The 25,219-nt window shown below is 38.7% G+C and overlaps 1 protein-coding gene across 1 annotated transcript in view; it reads right to left on the bottom strand.

Annotated features, from left to right (window-relative positions):
• INTS4 (integrator complex subunit 4) overlaps positions 1 to 25,219 on the bottom strand; it is a 110,249-nt gene that overhangs the window by 43,064 nt on the left and 41,966 nt on the right. The window contains exons 5-12 of the mRNA XM_040255626.1: positions 23,314 to 23,499; positions 22,603 to 22,653; positions 18,783 to 18,871; positions 17,592 to 17,712; positions 13,712 to 13,783; positions 10,631 to 10,805; positions 5,535 to 5,740; positions 2,475 to 2,617 (exon numbers count right to left, since the gene is read on the bottom strand). Of these exons, the coding sequence (XP_040111560.1) occupies positions 2,475 to 2,617; positions 5,535 to 5,740; positions 10,631 to 10,805; positions 13,712 to 13,783; positions 17,592 to 17,712; positions 18,783 to 18,871; positions 22,603 to 22,653; positions 23,314 to 23,499 (1,043 nt within the window). The remainder of the gene's footprint in view (positions 1 to 2,474; positions 2,618 to 5,534; positions 5,741 to 10,630; positions 10,806 to 13,711; positions 13,784 to 17,591; positions 17,713 to 18,782; positions 18,872 to 22,602; positions 22,654 to 23,313; positions 23,500 to 25,219) is intronic.

The following is a 25,219-nucleotide window of genomic DNA, read 5'->3' as shown; positions in this document are numbered from 1 at the left end:
AGTCTTTTCCAATGAGTCAATTCTTCGCATGAGGTGGCCAAAGTACTGGACTTTCAGCTTTAGCACCAGTCCTTCCAAAGAAATCCCAGGGCTGATCTCCTTTAGGATAGACTGGTTGGATCTCCTTGCAGTCCAAAGGACTCTCAAGAGTCTTCTCCAACACCACAGTTCAAAAGTGTCAATTCTTCGGCGCTCAGCTTTCTTCACAGTCCAACTCTCACATCCACACATGACCACTGGAAAAACCATAGCCTTGACTAGACAGACCTTTGTTGGCAAAGTAATGTCTCTGCTTTTAAATATGCTGTCTAGGTTGGTCATAACTTTTCTTCCAAGGAGTAAGCGTCTTTTAATTTCATGGCTATAATCACCATCTGCAATGATTTTGGAGCCCCCCAAAATAAAGTCTGACACTGTTTCCACTGTTTCCCCATCTATTTCCCATGAAGTGATGGGACCGGATGCCATGATCTTCGTTTTCTGAATGTTGAGCTTTAAGCCAACTTTTTCACTCTCCTCTTTCACTTTCATTAGCAAATGGAAACTATTATATATAGGATGGATAAACAAGGTTCTAATGGTATAGCACAGGCAACTATATTCAATATCCCATGATAAATCATAATGGAAAAGAATATGAAAAATAACATACAAATATACTTTGCTATATACTAGAAAGTAACACAACATTGTAAAGCAACTATACTTCAATAAATTTTTTTAAGAAGAGAGAAAAAAATGCATAGAGGGAATGACCTTTTCTTTCTGTCTTGAGATACTGTCTTATGAGACAGCCATCTTGCAACTATGAGAAGAAAGTCAAGAGAATTGCAAAAAAAATCAACCAGAGTATTTATCATGTTAAACTGTTGAATGACCAATCCTTAAATCAACTCTCTGACTTTTTTGTTAAGAAAAAACACCAGACAGTGATTAAGCCCCTTTTAATCAGATTTTCTGTTACTTATAGACAAAAGCATTCTAACTGATTTCCTAGGTGAAGTTCTAAAATCAGAAGAGATCTATCTGAAACAGGAAACTTAATAACTACATGGCCTTGAACAGATATATTTCTTACCTACAAATGAGATAAAAGGATTAAACAAAATAATGAATGAAAGGTACTTGGCAAGGTGTCTGCCATTATATAAGAAGAACTCAATTAACTATTAGTTTAGCTATTATTAATTGGCTATTAGTTAACTACTATGACTACATGAATGCCCTTTATAAGGCATAAAAAACTATATATGTGCTGGTATTTAGGCATTTTTCTTATTTTTTAATAAATTTTTAGTGTAGAAGGTGTGCTGAATTAAAAAGAAACATAGAACTTAATTTAATGCTCTCAGTGAGTTTATAATCTAACTGAGGCAATGATGACTAACATTACAAGGTAATGAACTATTAAATGATAGTTTGGTATCATTTGGTTTCTACCTGTCAAAGGTAGAAGAGATTACCATGACCAGAGAAAGTTTCACAAAACAGACGAGACTTCACCAAGGACCGGAAAGTAAGATCGGCAAAAGAGAGAAAACAAACCCCATGAACAAACTGATAGGAGTATGGCATATGAAAGGCATTGCATTCAAAACACTTGATACTGTTGGAAAGTACACTTTCCCCCAGTCTTTATTTCCTTCTGTGTGGAAAGAACTTAATTCTGACCTCTCTCAGCCCTTTTACTCACTATGCCTCAGGGGACATTATAGCCCCACATCCCAAATGACTGAGTGCTCCCTGAAGGCAATCAAGAAACGCACAACGAATTGAGCTGAAAAAAAACATGAAGAAATGGCAAAACAGAAAACCAGATAATAGAAATGTTACCTAGAGCAAGATTTCCTGGTATTTTAAACTTTTAGTATATCTTGATTTGACCTGATTTGTACCTGATTTGACCCACAGTTTTTCTAGTTTTGGTAATAATTTTTTTAAATAAATCATATATTTCGAGTGATCTCATCACATAAGTTTGTTGAAATATGCAGAGTACAACAAAGCACAGTTTACAGTAAATGTATGCAAGTAGCTCTTCAAATGAACAGTGTTAAGCCTGACTCTAAACTAGAGGTAATCAGGAGAATCATGATTTTCCATCTGAAGATCAAGTACTTACCCTCCCTCTAATCTTCACAATGATGGAAACAGATAAAGGAGTGACTAACATCATATACGAGGACTCATCTCTGTACCTCCAAAAGTTACCATAGGGCTTGGCACATAGTAAGTACATGGCAGGAACATTATATTTGCTAGGTGGATGGATGGACAAATGAATAACCTAAGACATGGTATTCAGTTTAGGAATCAGATTCTTGAGGGTATGGCTAAGATGAATCAGGTTTCTACAGTGAAGGCAAAATTGAAGGCCATATCTCAATCCATGATGATCCACTGAATAATGTCAACACTGTACATTTAACACATTATCAGACTCAGCAAGCAAATGAGAAAAAAAAAATCCTTACTTCCATATGGAGTCCCTATCAGTAGGGTACTTGGTTAAATTTTTTAGCAGCTCCACCAGTGCAAGATGAATCCCTTCTTTGGTTGAAACATTAGTACAGCATAGGAGTTCATGAAGAGCCTCTCTAATATCTCTAGATGAATCCTTAAAAAAAAAAAAGTAACAATAATAATAAAAGCAATCACTATGGATTAGCTATTTATGGAGGACTGTACAAGTTAAAGTGGGAGGATAAGACAAACAGCCCCTCTCAAAGAGGAGGGCCTAGTAGTTGAAAAGACTTCACAGAGGAGGTAAAATTTGAAACGATATTTGAAGAATTCATTCATTTGTTCATTCATTCATTTGTACACTCAACATTTACAGAATACTTATTAAACAGTCAACATTTATCAGTACCTCCTATGTACCATGCGTTAGGGATACAGCCAAAAATTAAAATCGAATCCCTGCTCTCAGGAGCTTCCTTCCAGTGAAAAGACAAAAATAAACAGCTAAAGGACTGCCCTGGTGATCCAGTGGTTAAGAATCCACCTGCCAATGCAAAGGACACAGGTTCCATCTCTAGTCTGAGAAGATTCCACATACCTCAGGGCAACTAAGCCCATACATTACAACTCCTGAAGCCTGCATGCCCTAGAGTCAGTGCTCTCCAACAAAAGAAGCCACAGCAATTGGTAGCCCAAGCAACACAACTAGAGAGTAGCCCCTGCTCTGTGCAACTAGAGAAAGTCCATGTGCAGCAACAAAGACCTAGCATATCCTAAATAAATAAGATATGAGAAACTATAAAGAAGGTTAAGGATAAGAGTGCCAGGATTGGAGAGTTATTTTACGTGGCATGATCAAAGGGAACAGCAAACATAAAGGCTATGTTTGAAAGGCAAAAGCATGTTGAAAAAATAGCAACGTGGCTAGGGCAGATAAACGAAAAAAGAGGTACACCAGGTGACGTCAAAAAGTGGCCTCTTCCCTCCCCAATACCTTCTGCTCAGCCTCACTAAAATGATTAGAAGAGTTCACCAACAACTTCTTAATGCTAACATAAACGGACACGTATGAGTTTTACTCTTATTGATATCTTCATAGCATTTTTTGCCAGTTCTTTGAAATGTTTTAACATATACAATTTGAAACATGTATAAATAAATAGAGACAAGAAACCCCTCAGTCTCAACAATTAACTCATAGCCAATCATGCTTCATCTATATCTTAACCCTCCCCTCCCAAATTATTTTGAATCCAGTCAGAGAAATCATAGCATTCTGTTGGTAAATATTTCCATAATACTTCTTTTTAAAAATGAGTCTTTCAGGCTTCAAGAATGTCCACTCATTGCAGTTGGGTAATATGCCCCTTAAGTATCTTTTAATACGTAAAATCTCTTTACATCTCACTTTTTACCCCTTGCAATTTCTCCCCTGTATATCTTGAGACGGTAGTTTGATTTACAGGCTTGATCAGAATCAGGTTCGATTTTTTTATAAGACCACTTCATAGGTGGAACCGTATACTTCCCTCAGCAACTATATATTTCTCCTTTGTGATATTACTAACCACTGAAGATCACTGCCTAGATCTGGTAATTCATTAAAGTTGTAAAACAATGATATGTAAATTCTACCATTCTTGATTTATTAACTGGAATACTTCTACAAGAGAAACTTCCCTTTATCATCTAGCTGGTTGTCTTGAAGTTCCATTTGTATCGGAAAAGGAAGGATAAATGCTTGCTTCCTTAATTTACCAGTTTTCAAAATAATGAGTTGATTACTAAGCACCTTCCAATGTGACTAATGAAGTGTTTTACTTAATTATTATAAAATCATGGGTTTCATCATGTTTGCTGTTGTAATCTTAATGAGATGTTTCACCTTTGGCCAGTGAGAGACTATCTAAGTCATCTCCTGGGTCTTTTGATATGAGCCTAGGGGTGTTTGAAAGCTAATATCTGCTTTCTATATGACAAGGCGGTACAAGGTTATCTTGTTATGTTTCCTGCACCACACCTGGAAATCAGCCATTTCTCTTCTGCATTTTGGTTACTTTTAGCAGGAAATGGGATCTCCAAAGTATTTTTTTTTTAAGTCAGGTTTATTGACATGTGCTACATTCTATAAAATTCATCCTTTTTGGTGCACACTTCAATGACTTTAACAAATCCATATAGTTATATAATCACCGTCACAATCACGATATAAAACACCTGCATCACTCAAACACTTTCCTAGTGTCCCTTTGGAGTCTACCCCTCACCCCAGTTTCTAGCAATCAATGATGCATCTTCTGCTACACTTTTGTCTTTCCAAAATGTCATATAAATGAAATCATAGAGCATGCTGCTTCTAGTGCCTGGCTACTTTCATTTAGCATAATGTATCCATGTTGTTACATGTATCAGCAGCTACTCCTTTTTAATTTTATTTATTCATTTTAACCAGAATGACTGGATGGGTCCTAACTGACTTTTTTGTGTGGTTTTTTTTTTTTTTTTTAATTTTATGTATTTATTTGGCTCCTCCCGATTCCTTGAATATATCATATCCACTTTTACCTCTGGATCCTTAAGACACTGCTCCCTCTGCTTGGTACCCTTCCAATCCACTACCATCAGTGCCACTCCTTCCCAAGAAAATTCTTTATATACCTGAATCTAATATAATTTCTCCTTCTGATTTTTCTAATATAGCAAGTCAACTATACTTTCATTAAAAAAAAAGAAAGAAAGAAAATGCCTCATTAAGTCCTACTCCTTCAAGTATCCACTACAGCATTCCTTCTTTCTTCCTTATCTCCCCAACCTTACCTCGGCTAATTCAGATTAGATACTCTGTATTCCCAGGGCATCCCATCCTTTCCTGATCATACCAATACTAAGCTTTATTCAAATTTCCTGTTTAACAGTCAGACTCCTCCATCATGAAGGAGCGTGATCAAAAAGCAGAATTGTGCTACCTCTTCACTATTTTATCACCAATGTCTGGCAAAAAAAGAAAAAGAAGAAAAGCAGCACTCAGTAGGTAGTGATGAAGAAATGCATAACAAACTGTGATCGTTCACCTCTAACACAGCCAGGACAGTGTCAAGCTGATCCTCTCGAAGAGTGATATTGTTAGAGATTTTTCTCATGGTATGTATGGACTGTAGACGTACTTCCTCAATTTCATCATTAAACATGTCAACCAGGAAATCAAGGCACTTTTCAGCAAAAGAGGGTGAAGACTGGGCCAGCATGCAGAGCGCCTCCACAGCAGCAATGCGGACCTCTAGAGAGAAGGGAACAAACAAAACTGCACGTCAAGTTAAGACCCATGGATAAAATGCAAGGACTGCTCATTCATGCTTGTGTTTCCCCCTTTACTCCTCTCACTCTGCAAACTCTCTCTGGGAGATCTCCTCCAAGCCTGTAGATTCTGCTACTGCCTTCACACGGACCTACAAACAAGGACGCTGGTACCATAAGAACTGAGGTTCAGATCTTAAACCCACAGACATGTGACTAAGTCCCATGTCTATCTCCATTAACTTAAATTTCTTGAAAACTCCGTTGTCTTATTATCTCAGTATTCCAACCACAGTACTTTTTTAAAAAGCACTTTTCAAACAGCATTATTAAGATTAAAATAGACTCAAGTATCATTATTCTCAATCTAGAGATAAGACTCAGCAAAGTAGATAAACTTGCCTCAAAGTGAGAGCAGAGATAAGACTAGTACTCTGGTCTGCTAATTATAGACTAGTGTCATGTAGTAGTTAAGGGTACTGGCTCTGGAAAGACACAGGTCTCACAATGAATTACAAAAAGTAATCCATCCACTAACTTGGACGGTGATCTTGAATAAATAACTTAACTTCATAGCACTTCAAGAGAATTCTCATTTTCTTACAGAGTAGTTAGGAGGAGTAAATGACATAGTGTGGGGAAAGCACACAGCACGCTATCTGGCATGTGTTAAAGGCTCAATATTAACCATGATACAGGTACAGAGCTTGTAAGCACCCTGAAAACCGAGGCATGTCCCCTATCTCTTTATATGCTCAGAACATGTAACAGTGAGGCCACTGAGTCCAGGAAGCCCTTCATTCATTCACTGACAATGCATTCTGAACATGCACTATATGCCAGGCGCTGTGCTGAGTGTTGGGACATAAGAGATGAGAGATGAGTAAGTTACAGTACATGCTCACAAGACTTCCACAGATGCCTGTTTCGTTCCAAAGGTTCCCACTGAGTTCTACAATAAAATGTACAGTTTCAAAAAAGCCTTCAACTGTGGTTAAACTCTCAAATATAGCTCGGTTTTTTTTGTGTAAGAAAGGTTTTACAGACACTTAGAATTACTACATTAAAGGGAGATGACTCAGATTTTTCTTGGTACTTATAAAATTCCTTTTCATCAGAAGGGAAGGATTGGCTCCACATCACAATAATATAATTTAAACATGAAATTGCTAATAATTATAAAACAAGACAGAGATGGACCCAAATATTTTAAATGCTGACCCTGCTTCCAAGGGCTTTATCGGTTATGTAGCACTGACTCATATGTAAGTCCTGCAAGTGTATCAAGGGAATCACAGAGAAACTTCTGATCAACATGAGGTAATCAGTATTCCAAGCAGAAGCAAAGACACTTGGCTTTCTACTTTGCCATGTACAGTTCAGCTACAGGTAGCTAAATTAACATTTCCTACTGGACTTTTTGGAATGTTGAAAACACCTAACAATCTCCTTAAGGATCTAGGGCAGAGAAAAGGAACTAGCTTGCTTGAGAAAAAAAAAAGATTGATCCTCTGGTATCTTAACGTGTGTAATCAGGTTCTAGTTTGGTTGCTTACCAGCTTCGTGCTTCACACCATCTCCTAGCCACTACAAGCTAGGACAGTCCACTGCATCACACAGTGATGAGTGGCATGATGGAAAAGCACAGGGCGCACTACGAAAATGCCGAAGAGGCACACAGGCTTCTGAGCAGGCTCACAGGCAGCATTCTGGAAAGTGACCCCTAAAATAATACCAGATGGAGTAGCTGGGCCAGAAGAAAGAAAAAGGGCCTTTCTACACAGAGGAAGCACATGTAAAGGACCAGGAAGGAGGGAGAACATGCAACAAGAGGACTGGAACTGTGTGATACTATGGATACACTAGCAGCTGCAGCCAACGAGACAGGCTCCATTTCACCCAGCAAATGTATCCCTAAGACCCTGACTGACCCAGAATTTTGTAAATATGATTAGAGAGCTGCCGTACCTGATGCTGGTTATGATCTACTCACTTTCCAAAGTTAAGTTCCTTTAATTAGACCTTAGTGAAAAACTAAAAACTGTAGAAATAAACCACATAAACATTAACTGTGATTAAATTCATTTGTAGAAACTAAACAAAGTAAAACTGCTAGTAGAAACAAAATAGATTCTAGTTACCTGTCTTAGGATAAACTGGGTTTTAATAACTGAAGTTCCTTATTATCTAACACTATTTAAATTTTTCATTCATATATCAAGTTCATGGGGAAAAAAAGCAGAAGCAGCTTTAATTTCCATGTATATAGAAAGCCTTATAGCAAACTGAATAGAGTAACCCAATTCTTCTATCTACTAACAGAAGAACTGTCTTTCCAAAGTAATTTTCTTGTCCTTCTAAGAAATTCTGTTCTAAGGTTATCATTTTTGTATGCATTTTAAAGACCTTAGTTCTAATCTTCTGACACAATTTTACTGTAAAATTTGGACAATCAACATTATCTACTTAGGTATGTTAGCCTAACTGAAAATAGGATGTTGAAGTCACTCAACTCAAAGCACTATCTCAACTCAAAGCACTATCTGTGATATATGTGAGATGGACAGCATCATACTGTGGAAATGCTAAGGGCTTTGCAAGGGCTTCTATTACTGGTTAAAATGGAGTCACAAAGCCAGATTAATCCTCCTTTCTGAAACAACTAAACAACTAAAAACAGAGATGAAATATATGAAACAAAAGTATTCAACACACCATATATCAGGCAGTAAGAGGGAGTGATCTCTGAGAGACAGGAAATAAATGAGGCAAGCTCTATGATTCTAACAGTTTACTGTCTGTAGAGTTTCCAGGTTGTAGGTCTCCCTGAGTTCAGAAGACAGAGCTGGGAGTTCAGAAGACAGAGCTGGGAGTTCAGAAAACAGAGCTGTGATTAGAGTTAGAGGGCAAAGTACAGAAAGGAAAGAAGTGCACAGACAGAGCAAGCTTGGGAGACCTGCAGAGGGTCCTCCTAAGTCTTCAGTCAATTTCTGATCTGTGAACAAACTACCCAAGGCCTGAGAAAGAACCACTCGAGGATCTGAGGAAACAATCTCCAAAATTCACACATGGTCAACAAGTTTTTTCAGAAGGGTTGTTTTACTAGTGGAGAAAAATAACCCTGAGACTTAGTGCTACTCCAGTCCACCTAAAAAAGCTTAAAAATAAAACCTGAGCTAACTGCATTCTAGAAGAAAGCTCAAGAATACTTACAGGAATATAACAATGTTCAGCACCCAATAAAGTAAAATTCAGGGTGTCTGGCATCCAATCACAAATTACCAAGCATGCATAGAAGCAGGAAAATATAATCCATAATGAAGAGAAAAATCAACCAATCAAAACTAACCCAGCAATCACAAAAGTAACAGAGCTAGAAGATAATGACATTAGAACAGTTACTGTAAATATATTCTCTGTTGACAAAGCTACAAGAAAGATTAAACATATTAAGTAGTGACATAGAAGACATTAAAGAAAAGAAACTTAAGTTCTAATCAAACTTCTAGGAATGACAATTAAAATGTCTGAGGTAGAAAATATACTAGACGGAATTAATGTCAGATTAGACATTGTGGAAGAAAAGATTAGCTAAGACAAAACAATAAACATTATTCAAAATGAAACAAAGAGAAAAAAGACTAAAAAGTGAAAAAAAGAACAGAGCACCTGTGAGTTGCAGGACAAACTCAGTAGCCTAATATATACGTAATTGGGAGACCCCAAAGGAGCATGGGTTCAGACAAATATTTAAAGAAATGACAACGAAAGATTTTTCAAATTTGATAAAAACTACAAACCCATAGATCCAACAAGCTCAACAAACTCCAAGCATATGAAATATGAAGAAAATTATGCCAAGGCATATCATAATTAAATCATTTTAAACCAGTAATAAAGAGAAAACCTTAAAAGCAGACAGTAAAAAAAGATACATTTGTACAGAAAAACAGAATTTTTAAATTACAGCAAGGCTTCCCTGGTAGTCAAGTGGTTAAGAATGCACCTTGCAATGCAGGGAACAGTGGTTCGATCCCTAGTCCAGGAAAAACCTACATGCTCTGGAACAACTAAGCCCTCAAGCTGCAATTAATGAGCCTATGTGCCTAGAGTCCATGCTTCAAAACAAGAGAAGCCACTGCAATAGGGGCCTGTGCAACACAACTAGAGAGTAGGCCCCACTCACCACAACCAGAGAAAAGCCTGTGCACAGCAATGAAGACCCAACAGTCAAAATTATAAATAAGTTAAAAAACAATGACAGCAGACTTCTCAACAGAACTGAAAAACTGTGGAACAAGATCATTAAAGGACAAAAAAAAAACCCCAAAAAACAAATAAATAAATCACTACTAATCTAGAATTGGATTCCCAGGGAAATATCCTTCAAAAATGAAATGGGACTTCCCCGGTGGTACAGTGGATAAGAATCCTCCTGCCAATGCAGGGGACACAGGTTCCATCCCTAGTCTGGGAAGATTCCACATGCCAAGGAACAACTAGGCCCGTGCACCACAGTTACTAAGGCTGCTCTCCAGAGCCCTTGAGCTACAACTACTAAGCCCGTGGGCTACAGCTGTTGAAGCCTGTGTGCCTAGGGCCTGTATTCCGCGACAAGAGAAGCCACTGCTATGAGAGTAGCCCCTGCTCACCACAACTACAGGAAGCCCAAGTGCAGCAATGAAGAGCTAGCACAGCAAAAATATGCAAATAAATAACAAAAGAATTATTTTTTAAAAATGAAGATGAAATAAAGTCTTCACTGAGTGACTGTGAAGATCAAGTGAGACAATCTGTATCACTCAATACAATGCCGGTGACATAGCAGTCACTCAGTAAGTGGGCACTGGTATTATTATGAAGTCATTCTTACCGTACATCTCATCTTCCAATCCATGAACAAAGGCTCCACAAGCTCCTGACTCAATCAAGTTCACAGCCCCCGTATCTATCTCTTCCTTGGGAGCATCATCTCCCCACTTCCTGCCGCTGGAAAACTCTCCCGAACTGTAAAGTTCCTTGGCACGTTCATGGGCAGTGCGTTTCCTCTGTAGAAGACAACAATTACCACTTGCTGGAGATTCATGAGAGAACAGTTAAGTTGCACACCAAGAACATGAGAAAGTAGGAAATAAAGACTGCTCTCGGGGGCTTCCCTGGTCACCTGGTGGTTAAGAATCTGCCTGTCAATGCAGAGGACATGAGTTCAATCCCTGGTCTGGGAAGATCCCACATGCCATGGAGCAACTAAGCCTGTGCACCTACTAAGCCCACACTGTAGAGCCCATAAGCCCCAGCAACTGCAGCCCACACACCTAGGGCCCATGTGCCACACAAGAGAAGCCCCTGCTCTCCACAAATAGAGAAAGCCTGTGTAGCAATGAAGACCCAGCACAATGAAAAACTAAAAATTTTAAAGTAAATAAATAAATCTTTAAAAAAAGGACTGCTTTCTGAAAGTTACATTAAAAAGAAAATTCAATAGTTATCAGAGCAGAGAATATGCAAGTTCAACTTGAAGCAAAGACAAAGACTCTCAGGTCTATTATCAGTTCAGTTCAGTTCAGTCGCTCAGTCGTGTCCAACTCTTTGAGACCCCATGAACTGCAGCACGCCAGGCCTCCCTGTCCATCACCATCTCCCGGAGTTCACTCAGACTCACATCCATCAAATCAGTGATGCCATCCAGCCATCTCATCCTCAGTCGTCCCCTTCTCCTCCCGCCCCCCAATCCCTCCCAGCATCAGAGTCTTTTCCAATGAGTCAACTCTTTGCATGAGGTGGCCAAAGTACTGGAGTTTAGCTGATAGTAATCTTATCAAAGATAATAACTTTATTAAGGGGCTTCCCAAGTGGCTCACTTGGTAAAGAATCTGCCTGCAAATGCAGGAGCATAGGAGACTTGGGTTTAATACTAGGGCTGGGAATATTCCCTGGAGGGGGAAATGGCTACCCACTCCTGTATTTTTGCTGGGATAATCCCATGGACAGAAGAAGCCTGGAGGGTTTACAGTCCATGGGGTCACAAAGAAGTCCAACATGACTGAGTGACTGAAGACACACACCCACAGCTTTATTAAAGAGAACACAAGAATATTCATCAGAGAGGTGGTTATGTTTCCCATGGCAAGACAGGACAGGGAGAACTAGAGAGGTTAAATAATGGCAGTATCCCTCTAAGCATCATCCTGGGTAGACAATACAGTAGCCCTAGAAAAGAATTTTTTTCAAACCATAGGACTATGCTTTATTTGAGCAACACTATGCTCACCAAGCAAGCCTCTAGTAAATTTACTTCCTACACAGGTTGCTTAAGGGGAGATATACTAGCTGGCTAAAGTAAATTTTGAGTCTACCTGACAGTTGCAGTTACCTTCATAAATGAATAAACTGGCATTGTGCTTTATTTTTTTTATTTATTTGGGTTCACCAGGTCTTTTATATATATTTTTATTTATTTGCCTGCATTGGATCTTAGTTGTGCCATGCTTGATCTTTGTTGCAGCATGTAGAATCCAGTTCCCTGACAGGGCTTGAACCCTGGCCCCCGGCATTGAGAGCTCGGACTCTTATCCACTGGACTACCAGGGAAGTCCCCGGCAATCTGCTTTAGATATCAGGTTCTATGAATCTTGCTGGAGTGAGACCACACCCTCACGGCTGATGATCTCAAAGGCACTGATGAAATATAGCACCTGAGCCTACAAGGATGTGGTTCGGACCCATTTATGGCTTGCAGTGTATCTTAGGTAATGTTGAATTACCCAGCCCTCATCATTCACCATGAGCAAGTCCTTCTTTGCACTTCCACTCCAGTATACACAAAGAAAACTGAAGCAATCACTGATCTCAAATGAAGGGCATGCCCTTCAAGAAAGCCATATGGCAATGTTTCATGAAGCAAAGATATCCACTCTTCAACCATTCCTAAGAATTTATCCTATGGAATAAATCAAAAGAAAAGATCTAAAATCCATGGAGATAATACACTCTATATATGATTTATAATGGTGGAAAAATTTAGGAGAAACTATCAATGTATAACAAAGGGCTACAAGATGATAATACATCTACTTAATAGGATATTACATTATCAGTAAAAACTATAAGCTAACAAAATGAAAAAAGCATGTAGTGGTAAAGGTAAAAAGTAGACTACAAAAGTATCTGTATATAATGATTCCATGTTTAAAACATGCATAAGAAACAGCTGAAGACAAATACCTCAAAATGATGTGTTAAGAGTAGTGGGAATATGGGTAAATTGTTTCTCTTTTCCTTCTACTTGTCAAAGATTCTGATTCCTTATTAACACTATTATAATTAAAAACTTAAGATACTGACAATAAATGATCCTATCATATTTTCAGACTCATATCTGTTCCTGAAAACTATGTCAGAGAACCATCAGTTAGTTTAAGGGCATTCTGCTACTGTTCAGAGTAACAGGATGCTGCTACTGAATTCTAATGTAAACTCTTCCATGAGAATTGCTATTGAAAGGAGTTCTAAGATGTCATACAATCTAACAAAATAAGATCAGACCTTTGTAGTTTCTAAAAGAGAAAGTTAACCTTGCCTCTTCTTTATAAAACACAACCGGTGAAAAGTATCTCATTAAGATAATTTAAAATGTAATGAAGTAATTTGTGATTTGGGTCAAGTTACTAAGAATTTGCAGGAGGGCAGAGCAACCCACTCCAGTGTTCTTACCTGGAGAATCCCAAGGACAGAGGAGTCTGGCAGGCTACAGTCCATAAGATTGCACAGAGTTGGTCACAACTGAAGCGACTTAGCACCCAGCACTAAGATTTTAAATTAAAATGTAATCTAGTCACCCTACGTTAACTTAACAAATTCATGGGCTATAAAACTGAATCAACACAACCTGACATACAGTTCCACTGATTTTGGTTTCAGAAACCCAGTTTAAACAACAAAGAATTCAAGTTACCCTCAGATCTGACATCAGCTTCTTATCAAGCGTCTGTTCCAAGAAATGAGAACTGACTTGCTCCATAGAGCCCTATAAAAAGGAAGAATCCAGAGGAAATTAAACAACTATTAAGACCTAAATATTATCTTAAAATTCAGTTTGCTGCCAACTTAAGAGCATAAAGATAACATTATTCTTGATAGTAAACATCCCTATGGGTTTTGAATCATCAGGAAAATAATAAAACTATTAGCAGCAGCAGCTAGCAGTACCTATATAGAGCTACTAGGTGTCATGCATTGCTCTAAGTGCTTTGTACACATATTGACTCATTTAATACTCACTACAACTCTACAAAGTAAATACTACTATTAGTCACAACTTATATAAGGGGAAAAGAAGGCACAAAAAGATGCAGCAATTCATTCAAGGTGACAAAGAGTGTAAATTATAGAGCTGGGCTATAAACCCAGGCTCCAGAATCCTTTGCCTTAACTACAACTTTCCTTTTCATTGCATTCTATTCATTCATTTGTCCATTCATTCCTTAAACAAATACATATTTAGCAACCATTTCTTTATATGCCTAGAGTTACCAGGAAGAGGAATACAAATACAAAAAGACATCAATTCTGCACTCAACAATTTCACATACTAGTGAGTAAAATTGACAAGAGATAACTGCATTATGGTATGAAGTTTTATAAAATATCTGAAAGTTTTCATCCTGCTATAAGTCAAACAGAATGGACTCTATTTGCTTTTTGTACAAGATGGACTTAAGTCTAAAGCCTTATCACTTCATTTATGTTCTTGAAAGCCTGGCTTCTGCTTTCCTCTAGAGCTTACTCTTGTCACACGTCACCCAAGCTGAACACTCCATCTTACCAAAACATACCAAACTGCTTGCAGTTTAACATGATATTGCAGTTTAGTATGATATTATAGTTCACTAGGATGTCAGTATGCATGATAGTGTACTCATATATTTCTGCTCACATTTTCTCCTTCCCTACTTCTTTACCTAGCTAACCCATACTCACCTTTCAAAGTCAACTAAGAAATTACCTCCTCCAAGAAGCTTTCTGCGAATGTGTTAGATGCTCTTTCCTAGAAGTACCAATATTATAACTGACTGATTCCCTATGTCAATCTACCTGACCATCCACTCTTTTGAAGACACATGTTATGCTCAGTTTGTTGAATTAATGAACATGTAGTCTGAAGACTAAATACAGTTTATTGATTATGAGTTTGTCTACTTGAGAGTTGGAACAGCAGAGTTTACCTCTTAGCTTGCACAGAGGAACTAGTAAACCAGCAGGACCTTAGCTGTACAACCACAGCTCCCAATATATAACTGGACCCCCACTAGGAAATAATTCTACATGGGCTTTAGAGCATCAAATATCATTACTACCTATGTGGCCTTGGAAAAATTACACTTTCCTAATCCTTAGTTTTATTATTTATAAAATGAATAATATAATATCTACCTCAAAGAGTTTAAAAGAACTAAAAATTATTTGCAAAAAGTGAATATATGAGTGTTTAAGTATGGAGGCATCTATTCACATGTGCTTGTGTATAAGGAAGTGGGTGTATATGCATGTGTATATGGATATGCTTTCGTGGCTAAAAGCTTAGTAGGCTAGGAACTCAATCAGTTCAGTTCAGTCGCTCAGTTGTGTCCGACTCTTTGCGACCCCATGAATCGTAGCACACCAGGCCTCCCTGTCCATCACCATCTCCCAGAGTTCACTCAGACTCACGTCCATCGAGTCTGTGATGCCATCCAGCCAACTCATCCTCTGTTGTCCCCTTCTCCTCCTGCCCTCAATCCCTCCCAGCATCAGAGTCTTCTCCAATGAGTCAGCTCTTCACATGAGGTGGCCAAAGTACTGGAGCTTCAGCTTTAGCATCATTCCTTCCAAAGAAATCCCAGGGCTGATCTCCTTCAGAACGGACTGGTTGGATCTCCTTGCAGTCCAAGGGACTCTCAAGAGTCTTCTCCAACACCACAGTTCAAACACATCAATTCTTCGGCGCTCAGCCTTCTTCACAGTCCAACTCTCACGTCCATACATGACCACAGGAAAAACCATAGCCTTGACTAGATGGACCTAGGTCGGCAAAGTAATGTCTCTGCTTTTGAATATGCTATCTAGGTTGGTCATAACTTTTCTTCCAAGGAGTAAGCGTCTTTTAATTTCATGGCTGCATTCACCATCTGCAGTGATTTTGGAGCCCCGAAAAATAAAGTCTGACTCTGTTTCTATTGTTTCCCCATCTATTTCCCATGAAGGGATGGGACCAGATGCCATGATCTTTGTTTTCTGAATGTTGAGCTTTAAGCCAACTTTTTCACTCTCTACTTTCACTTTCATCAAGAGGAACTCAATAAACAGTAACAATTATTATTATTAGCAAAATTAGACTAATAATTACTTCTGAAGTATAAATATAATTACATAATTTAGAGTTGTTTGGATTTGAAATTATTGAAATAACATAAAGCACTTGACTCAAACTAGAATCTAAGTGAAAATCTTTTCAACTCACCACTGTAATTCATTATTCATATAGCTTTATATACCTAAACGAATTCTGGATTCTACAGGGTACAAAGCCAAAAATTTGAATGACTCTGCTCTAAGGATTACTTTTCTAACCTGCCTACTCAGATGACAATATATCATTGAATTATTCCTCTTAAACATCCCCACTTAAACCATAGCACACTGCAGATGCTCAGTACATGCTGACTGAAAGAATCTGATGAATGAATGAATTGTTCTGAATGTTAAAATATCCACAAATCAAAATAATGCTTTAAAATGTGAATTCAAAAATAAAATCACTAAAAGCTAGCTTGTTTATTATGGACAAGCAATATAATATATAAGCAGGAAAAAACGAAATCATCCAAATTATTTATTTTTCCATGAAAATGCTTCACAAACGTCTTAGCAGTTACCCCCAAAATACTGATCAAAGGACAAGGGCTATCACTGTATTTGTGTCCAGGACAGTCAGGTCTAAACTTTTTAGCCAACAATCTTACTAAGACTGTCAGAGTTGGAGGCCCTCAAAAGAGAAGTGATCAAAAAGAATTATTTCAGGATTTCTTGCTGTGACACTAATATAAATTTTTACAGATAGTTATATATATATGTTTTATATATTGTAACCACCCCACCACCTTGCATAGCGTAGTATTTTTCAATTTATACACATTTTTGCAGACAGGATCTTATTTGAGTATCATGATAGCCTTGTGAGGTAAACCTGAGAAATATTATAAGCCACTTGACAGATACAGATGAAGAAACTGAGGCTAAGACTAAGTGACATGTCCAAGACAACACAGGTATAAAATAAAGCTGAGTATTACACCAACACTCCTTCCGTAAAACAGTTCTATCTCTGAAAAGTTAAAAAAAATTTTTTATAAACGTACCAGGATCCCCAAAGGCAAAACAGTAGGAAAGAGCGAGGCTAAAAGTCAGATTAGCATCTGAATCTCCTTCTAGAACTTCCTATCTGTCTAAGTTAAATATTTACTTAGGTTTCAGAGAACAAGGAGATAAGAATAATAAGAATAAATGAGATAATGTAAGTGGCCTTATAGCAAAGCATGTAGGCCATACCAGGTGCTTAGTAACCGTAGCAGTTATTTTTACTATTATGTTCTTTTTTCTCTAGGCTTTGGCTGTCTAATATGCTAACGAGATTAAATAGGATTATGTTTAAAATTCTTTCTAGTTCTAAAAGACTCTCTATGGGAAAATGAGCCTTTTCTTTCTATTTTAAGAAACATGAAGCTTTATAAAAGTGTATTCCACTTGTCCCTATCTAGCTTCTCAAAATACGCTGCGTTAAAGAAGATGCAACTTACCAATAGCTTTGCAGCTTGAACTCGAACCATCCAGGAGCCATCACTGACCATGTGACAAATTTTTCCAAACGCATCATCAACTAAGCGAATTTCTTCATTAGAAGAAGGGATTGGGACAATGCTATATTAAAAGAAACCAAAAGTGACAAAACATGAACCTAAAATTACAGGTTCAAAAAATTGAGAATGACCAATGACAACTGACACACAAATAGGAATAACTGAGAAATTCAAATCCTAGAATGATGAAATACATTTCAGAGTAAACAAATCTCTCTAGGATTTCTTTATTTTTATTTGCACTGCAAATCTGTGTCTTAAATAAAAAGTATTTCACACCGAAAATTCAAGGATTTATGAGATACCAAAAACAGCTACCACAAAGTATTTTATATCTTTAAGTTTAAACCAATATAAAACATACTTACATATCTGGTCCTAAATGAAAAGACAATTTTCAAATAGTAGTCTTTTTTTGGGGGGTGAGGGGTCTATAGCTTTATTAACTCATTCTGCTTTTTCAATTTCAATGTGTTTAATGAAGAAGGAAAAAACACTGCTTTTTCCTATAAAAGTTCTTCTTCTATAAAACAATAAATAATACCTATTTCTCCACCTCAAAGAATCACTATGAGAATAAATTATTTAATTACTTAAAAAAAAAATTTAACCAAACTGCACAGCTTGTGGGATCCTAATTCCCTCAATCAGAGATTGAACCCAGGTCCGAGCAGTGAAAGCACCAAGTCCTAACCACTGGACAACCAGGGAACTCCCTATGAAAATATTTTTAACCAGGACAATAGTACATAAGGGATAATTATTCTCAAACTTACCTGGTATTTTTAGCTGACTTTTGTATTAACTAAAATGGGCCCCAAAGCATTTTAAAGACTTTTTTAAGGGGTGGGAAGAGGTGGAGGAGTAGCATTTGAGAACAGCCATCCATCTCTTCATCTATAGTTGAGGAAGCTGGGACCCAGAGAGGTGAAGTATCTCTACTAACATACAAAGAAAGTTCAAGGCAGAGCTGAAAAGCAAGGCCCAGGCATCCTCATTTTCAGGGTCCATGCTTTCCTCCTGCTCCACACTGCCTTCCAACATTCCTTTTCTGGAGGTGGGCTTTTTACACAGTGGGAGGAAAGAAAATGGCTTAGCAATGAACAGAAGCTGGCTGACACCCACACTGACCTTTCAGGATAGAGTTGACTGACAACCCAGATAAGCTGGACTGCAGCACTGCGCACTTGTTCATAGTCATCAGAGAGTAGTTTACAAGCCTGCAAACAAGGATTCCAGAAGTCTGTTAGTTCTATGTCCTCCCAGGTGATGTGCAAACTACTTTCAAAATGAAGATAAAGTGGCTGGACCAGGATGCCAATCAAAATATGTACATATGGTTTTAACTTCTTCAACCTTTGCACAGTAAAACATCGTTCTGTGTACCCTCCCACCCCATGTCTCAAATGAGAACCACAGACTGACAGCCCAAGAGCCAAGCAGAATAGCATCAATCCTAGCAAAGCTTGGTCCAACCCCACAGTGCTACCCTTATATCAAACACCAAAGATAAGTTTTTCCCTTACCTGTAAATTCAGAGCACAAATTTCTGACAGGCCATCTGAAAACTCAAGCACTCTAAATAAATGTACAATTTTAATGCTAAGCTGCCAAAAAGAGGCCAAATTTTCCTGTTTTACTTTGGTCTGAAATGGAATATCCCTACTCCACCCACAGTCGTAGCAACACCTTAGACTGCAACAACACCCAGAACTATGGCTTTTGAAATTTTAAAATCTTATATTCCATGCCCTGACTATAACATGCTACTCCATCAGTTCTTCCAAGGTCATAACTTACCCATCATACCTACTCTTCATCCCACTTGAGCTACCTATCTATTCAAGCAAGGTCTCTCAACCTTGCTACTATCGACATTTTGGATTGGATAATTCTTTGTTCTGAGGGGCTGACCTCTGCAATATGTTTAGCAGCATCCCTGGGCCTCTAGCCATTAGATAGTCATAGCACTGCACCCTCTTCCTCTCCCCAGCAACTGTAATACTCAAAAATACCTCCAAAAAAAAAAAACTTCTACACTTAAGAATCAATGTGGGAGATATGGGTTTGATCCCTGATCCAGTAAGATCCTATGTGCCACGGAGCAATGAAGTCCAGTGCGCCACAACTATTGAGCCTGGGCTCTGGAGTCCAGGAGCCACGAATACTGAAGGCCACGGGCCCTAGAGCCCGTGCTCTGCAACAGGAGAAGCCACTGCAAGAAGGAGTCCGTGCACCGCAACTAGCGAGTAGACCCCGCTCACTACAACTAGAGAAAATTCCACGCAGAAACAAAGGCCCAGAACAGCCAAAAATAAATAAACAAAATTATTAGAATTAAAAATGCCTCCACACATCACCAAATATTCCCTGGGGGGCAAAATTACCTTGGCTGAAAACCACTGCTTTAATTCCATCTTTTCTCTCCAAATAAACTGCCTTCTCCTTGCTCTGTACTCTCTCCTACTTCGGCCTCCTGAGAGCACTGCCTGCATCGTCACACAGGATCCCCTTAGGACTTGGGCTACAGCTGCTCCACGAACCTAAGATGTCCTAAGGGCAGAAGAGCCCTGGCAAAGAAGGCCACACTCTAGGGGATGGGTGACTCATGGTCTCAAACCTTATTAGCTGTACTCTGAAACCTCTTACACTCTGGCTTTCAGCTTCCATTTCCCAAGGCAGCTTTCCTTAACCTTCCCTTCGGGAATTCTATCCCACTACCAACCATCAGGCGACCTGTGTATCTGAGAAAAATCAAGGTTCTCAGGCACAAACCCACTCAGCTACTCCATACCAATTACAAGCTCATTTATTCCTGTATTCTCCCACATCTTGTTTTCTCAGTATCTGAGGGAAAAGGGTCCTTTCTAGTTCCTAATCCTATTTTTGCTATGAATCCCATCACTTCCTCACATGACCATCCCTTACCATCCTCCAAAAAGACCTTTCTTGTGATTCTCTATGATAGCATCCTATTGCTTTACCTCACAGCAATACTCATATGCTTTAACTGTGCTTGCTTATTTATTAACTGCTGTCTTATCTACAAGAATGGGAAGGGCACAGGTCCCATCTAACATGCTTGGCATTACACAGCCAGCATTAGGTTCTCAATAACATTTGTTGATGAATCAGCTCATGAATCTGATTTTCTGCCTCAAGGAACTTACTCTATCATTTACTCCCCTTTGCCTCTTTCATCATAACACTTGCTGTCGTTGCTGTTTAGTTGCTAAGTTGCATCTGACTCTTTTGTGACCCCACGGCCTATAGCCTGCCAGGCTCTTCTGTCCATTGGGTTTCCTAGGCAAGAATACTGGAGTGGGTTACCACTTCCTTCTCCAGGGGATCTTCCCGACCCAGGGATAGAACCCAAGTCTCCTACACTGGCAGGCAGATTCTTTACCACTGAGTCACCAGGGAAGACCACCGTACTACTAGCTCTCCCAAAACACTAGCTCTCTCTCCAACATATAAATACACTTAGCAACTATCTTTAAAATACAACAACAGAAAAAAACCTTAATCCTATGCTCCCTTCTGCCAACTTCCATCCCACTTTCCCATCAGTCAAATGTCTTCACTCATAGTCAATAATCACTTTAAACTGGCTCACCTCAACAGACCCTGATCTGGCACTCCCCAATCCCACCACTCTACTAAAATTGCTCTCTTTAAACACACTAATGGCCACTTTGTTGCTTAGTCCAATGACCAGATTTCAGCCCTATCCTAAATGCCCTTTCACCAGCATTTTAACACTGCTGACTACGAGAATGCCCTCCTGCCTCTTCCGGAATATGCTTTTCCTCCTCCCCCATCAAGCTGCTCCTCAGTTCCATTCTAGGGCTCCTTCCTTAAATGTCTGGCCTTGCCCCTGGCTCCATCCTTCATTTCTTCTGATTTTCTTCCTCTCCCTGGATACTGATGACTCCAAATATCCACCTCCGGCTCTGATCTTTCCTGAGTTCCAGACCTGAAATCCTCCTCATGAGTATCCCATCAACCTCTCAGACTCAACATAATCAAAAAGGAACTCAGTATGGTAACTACTGCTGCCTCACATCTCAGAACCTCCCCCAGCATTCCACCCTCACTCTCGAGGCCCACAGCATCGCTTGCCTAATTAACCAACACAGTCTTAGGTCACTAAACACCTGGATCATCTGACTAACTCTCCTTCCTCTGTATCTTTACAAGTTTCCTTTAATTATTTGGCTTCCCACAGAGTTTTCCTATAGGTCACACCATCATAACCATTCTGAATTCATTCTACTTCATTTGTAAAAGAACATACTTGGTTTACACAGTAGTCACAGTGGCTGGGTTTATTATCAGCTACCACTAAAGGCTTAAAACCACTCGATAGGCTAACAAAAACTGGACTCTGAGCATGGATTTAGACTTCTTTTCTCTGGATACATCCAATTATTCTACAAGAATAACAGTAAGGCCTTTTAGTTAGGCACTCAATCAGCCTGTCCTAATGATACTATAACTTTATTGTGCTTTTCCTTATCAATGCTACAATAATCATGTAATATCTTTTCATCTGATCCCACAGTCTTGGTCATCCTCCTCCAGAAATACTCTAGTTTCCTAGGTGTGGTGCCCAGAATTGACTTCAGGTTTGAAGTCAATTTCAATCAACCAAAGAGACATCAGCAAGACTACCACTGTTCTTACTCTGAACTCTGTTTTGTATACTCTGGGATTTATAGTCAGCTACTGAAGTCCTCCTAAATGTCCTCCTCACATGTACTAGTGCTATTCATTACACATCCCCCACTCTCTTCTTAGAATATATGTTGTGGATACATCATCACAATTAATACTGCCACTGTTAGCCAGATGAAGCTCTATGTTTTCAAATTCTGACAACCACTGTGACCCCTCTCAATTTCACGATAACTTCACCTCCCTCCTTTCAGACAGCAAGCATTTAAGGTACCTGATTGTAAATTGTTTGGTGTAACTTCAGTCCTCTTTCGTGCAGCTGCAACTAGACAATAAAGATACAGTTTTAAGTACTGGAGGGGGGGGGAGTCAATATTTTCAAAGTCTCCCCTCAATCTCACATATTTTCCCCCATCACATCCCATTAACATGGTTCCCTTTAGCTAAAGTCAGTGCTATAAAAATAAGAAATCTGAAACCTGGACTTTTCTATAGGAACACTCAAATGCTTACTAAATCTGACTCATGGGCTGTCCCAAGGGGATACCAGGAAAAATATGAAATAATGATAAGGAGGCTGAGGAAGAAATGGTTGACACCATCTCTCCCTAAGGAGCACTCCTCCCCATAACTTTTCACCTATACTCCTGAAATACAAGGGTACAACACGTACCTATTATACCACAGTACCGAGTAACATCCCTCCCATGGACCTGAGATACAAGCTGTACGTTCCAGGTTTCAGAAATGCAGGTAAAAGCTACCAGAGAAGCCCACAAGACAAGCAACTATTATAAAGGAATGTGTGTCTCTGAGTTCTATAAAGCCACAAACACCTTCCTGCAACTGTGGATAAAGTACATCCTGGGGGGATTCAGAATGTATCTATGCCAGGTGGCATTAGCCATTAACTTAAAAAAAAATGAAAAAAGGAACAGTACAAATAAAAAAACAGACTCCATTTAGTTTCCATCATCATGTTTACCATGGCTTTTATAGCTGCTGTTCTGACACGTGGGTCCTGATCATTAAAGTAATCCCCTATAATCTTCTGAACATCTCTGACAGCTAGGCCTTCTGCATCTTTTGTGACATTTTTCTCCAAAGAACCAAGATTGCCAAGTAACTGCAGACACTTATTTCTTACACCATGAGAGGTATCTGTCAGGTGCTATGAAAAGAGAGAACAAAAGGACATGATTAAGATATCTTAAAAATAAACAAAAAACAGAAACAAAAGCACTACATCAACTTTAGGAATGACTTCAAACACTACATTCTCACTAGTCAGGTCTCATGTTTCTTTTTTTATCTCGAGCGGGGAGATTATTTGTTTCGGTCATGCTGTGTAGTCTGTGGGATCTTAGTTCCTCAACCAAAGATCGAACCCAGGCTCCAGCAGTGAAAGTGCCAAATCCTAACCACTGGACTGCTAGTGAATTCCCTTCATGTTTTTTGAGCATATGTCTTCCCAAAAGAATCACGAGTCCTAAAGACTTCCAGTTATTCAACATCATACTCCCAACAGCAAGCACCTGGCCTTGGAAAGAATAGGTTACTTTAAATGTGACCCCTTAAACTGCATTTTATTTACTATCAAATCTAAAAATAGAACAAAAATTTTTAAATTTTAATATTCATACAGAGACATGCAAAAATATTAAATGTACAGTTCAATAAATTTTCACAAAACACACACAAATAAGCATCTAGATAAAGAAGTAAACATGAAAAACGTTCATGTCCCATCCCAGTAACTACTCTACCACCATCAAAAATAGCCACCATCACCAAAGCAATCTTGAGAAAAAAGAACAAAGTTGGAGGAATCATGCTCCCTGCCTTTAGACTATACTACAAAGCTCCCATGATCAAAACAGTATATTAATGGCACAAAACCAGTCACCGAGATCAAGGGAACAGAAGGGAGAGGCAAGAAATATAAGCACAAACTTATGGTCAATTAATCTACAACAAATGAAGAAAGAATATACAATGGGGAGAGGACAGTCTCTTCAGTAAGTGGTGCTGGGAACCTGTACAGCTACATGTAAAAGGGTGAAATCGGAACATTTTCTCATACCACATACAAAAGTAAACTCAAAATGGATTAAAGACATAAACCTAAGACAAGAGACCATAAAACTCCCAGAAGAAAATACAGGCGGAACACTCTGACATAAATCATGGCTTTTGTTATTGTTGTTGGATCTCTCTCCCAAGGCAAAGGAAACAAAAGCAACAATAAACAAATAGGACCTAACTAAACTTAAAAGCCTTTGCACAGCAAAGGAAACCACTGACAAAACAAAAAAACAACCAAGTAAATGGGAGAAAACATTTGTGAATAGTAAACAGTTTATATACCTCGATATCAAAAACAAACAAAAAACCCAAACAATCTGATACAAACTGAGCAGAAGACCTGAACAGACATTTTTCCAAAGACCTACAAATGGCCAGTAGGCACATGGAAAGATGCTCAACATAGCTAACTACCAGAGACAAGCAGATCGAAACCATCATGAAATATCGCCTCACATTTCTCACAATGGCGATCATCGAAAAGAATACAAAGAACAATGTTGGTGAGGACGTGGATTAACAGGAACCCTTGTACACTACTGGTGCAAATGGAAATTGGCACACTCACTATGGAAACCAGTAGTTTTCAAAAAATTAAAAACAGAACCACCGTATGACCCAGCGATTCCACTCCTGGGTAAACAGCTGAAGAAAACAAAAACAGATCTTGGAAAAGACACATGCATCCAATGTTCACAGCAGCATTAGTTACAAAAGCCAAGATATGGAAGCATTCCAAGTGTCCACCAACAGAAAAATGGAAAAAGAAGACCTAGTGCATGTGTCTGTGTGCACACATATACACA

The sequence above is a fragment of the Oryx dammah genome, unplaced genomic scaffold, assembly GCF_014754425.2.
Source record: "Oryx dammah isolate SB20612 unplaced genomic scaffold, SCBI_Odam_1.1 HiC_scaffold_15, whole genome shotgun sequence".
In the NCBI taxonomy this organism is placed as follows: Eukaryota; Metazoa; Chordata; class Mammalia; order Artiodactyla; family Bovidae; genus Oryx; species Oryx dammah.
The sequence above is the reverse complement of the archived record's forward strand: the minus strand, read 5'-3'. Positions and strand labels throughout refer to the sequence as shown.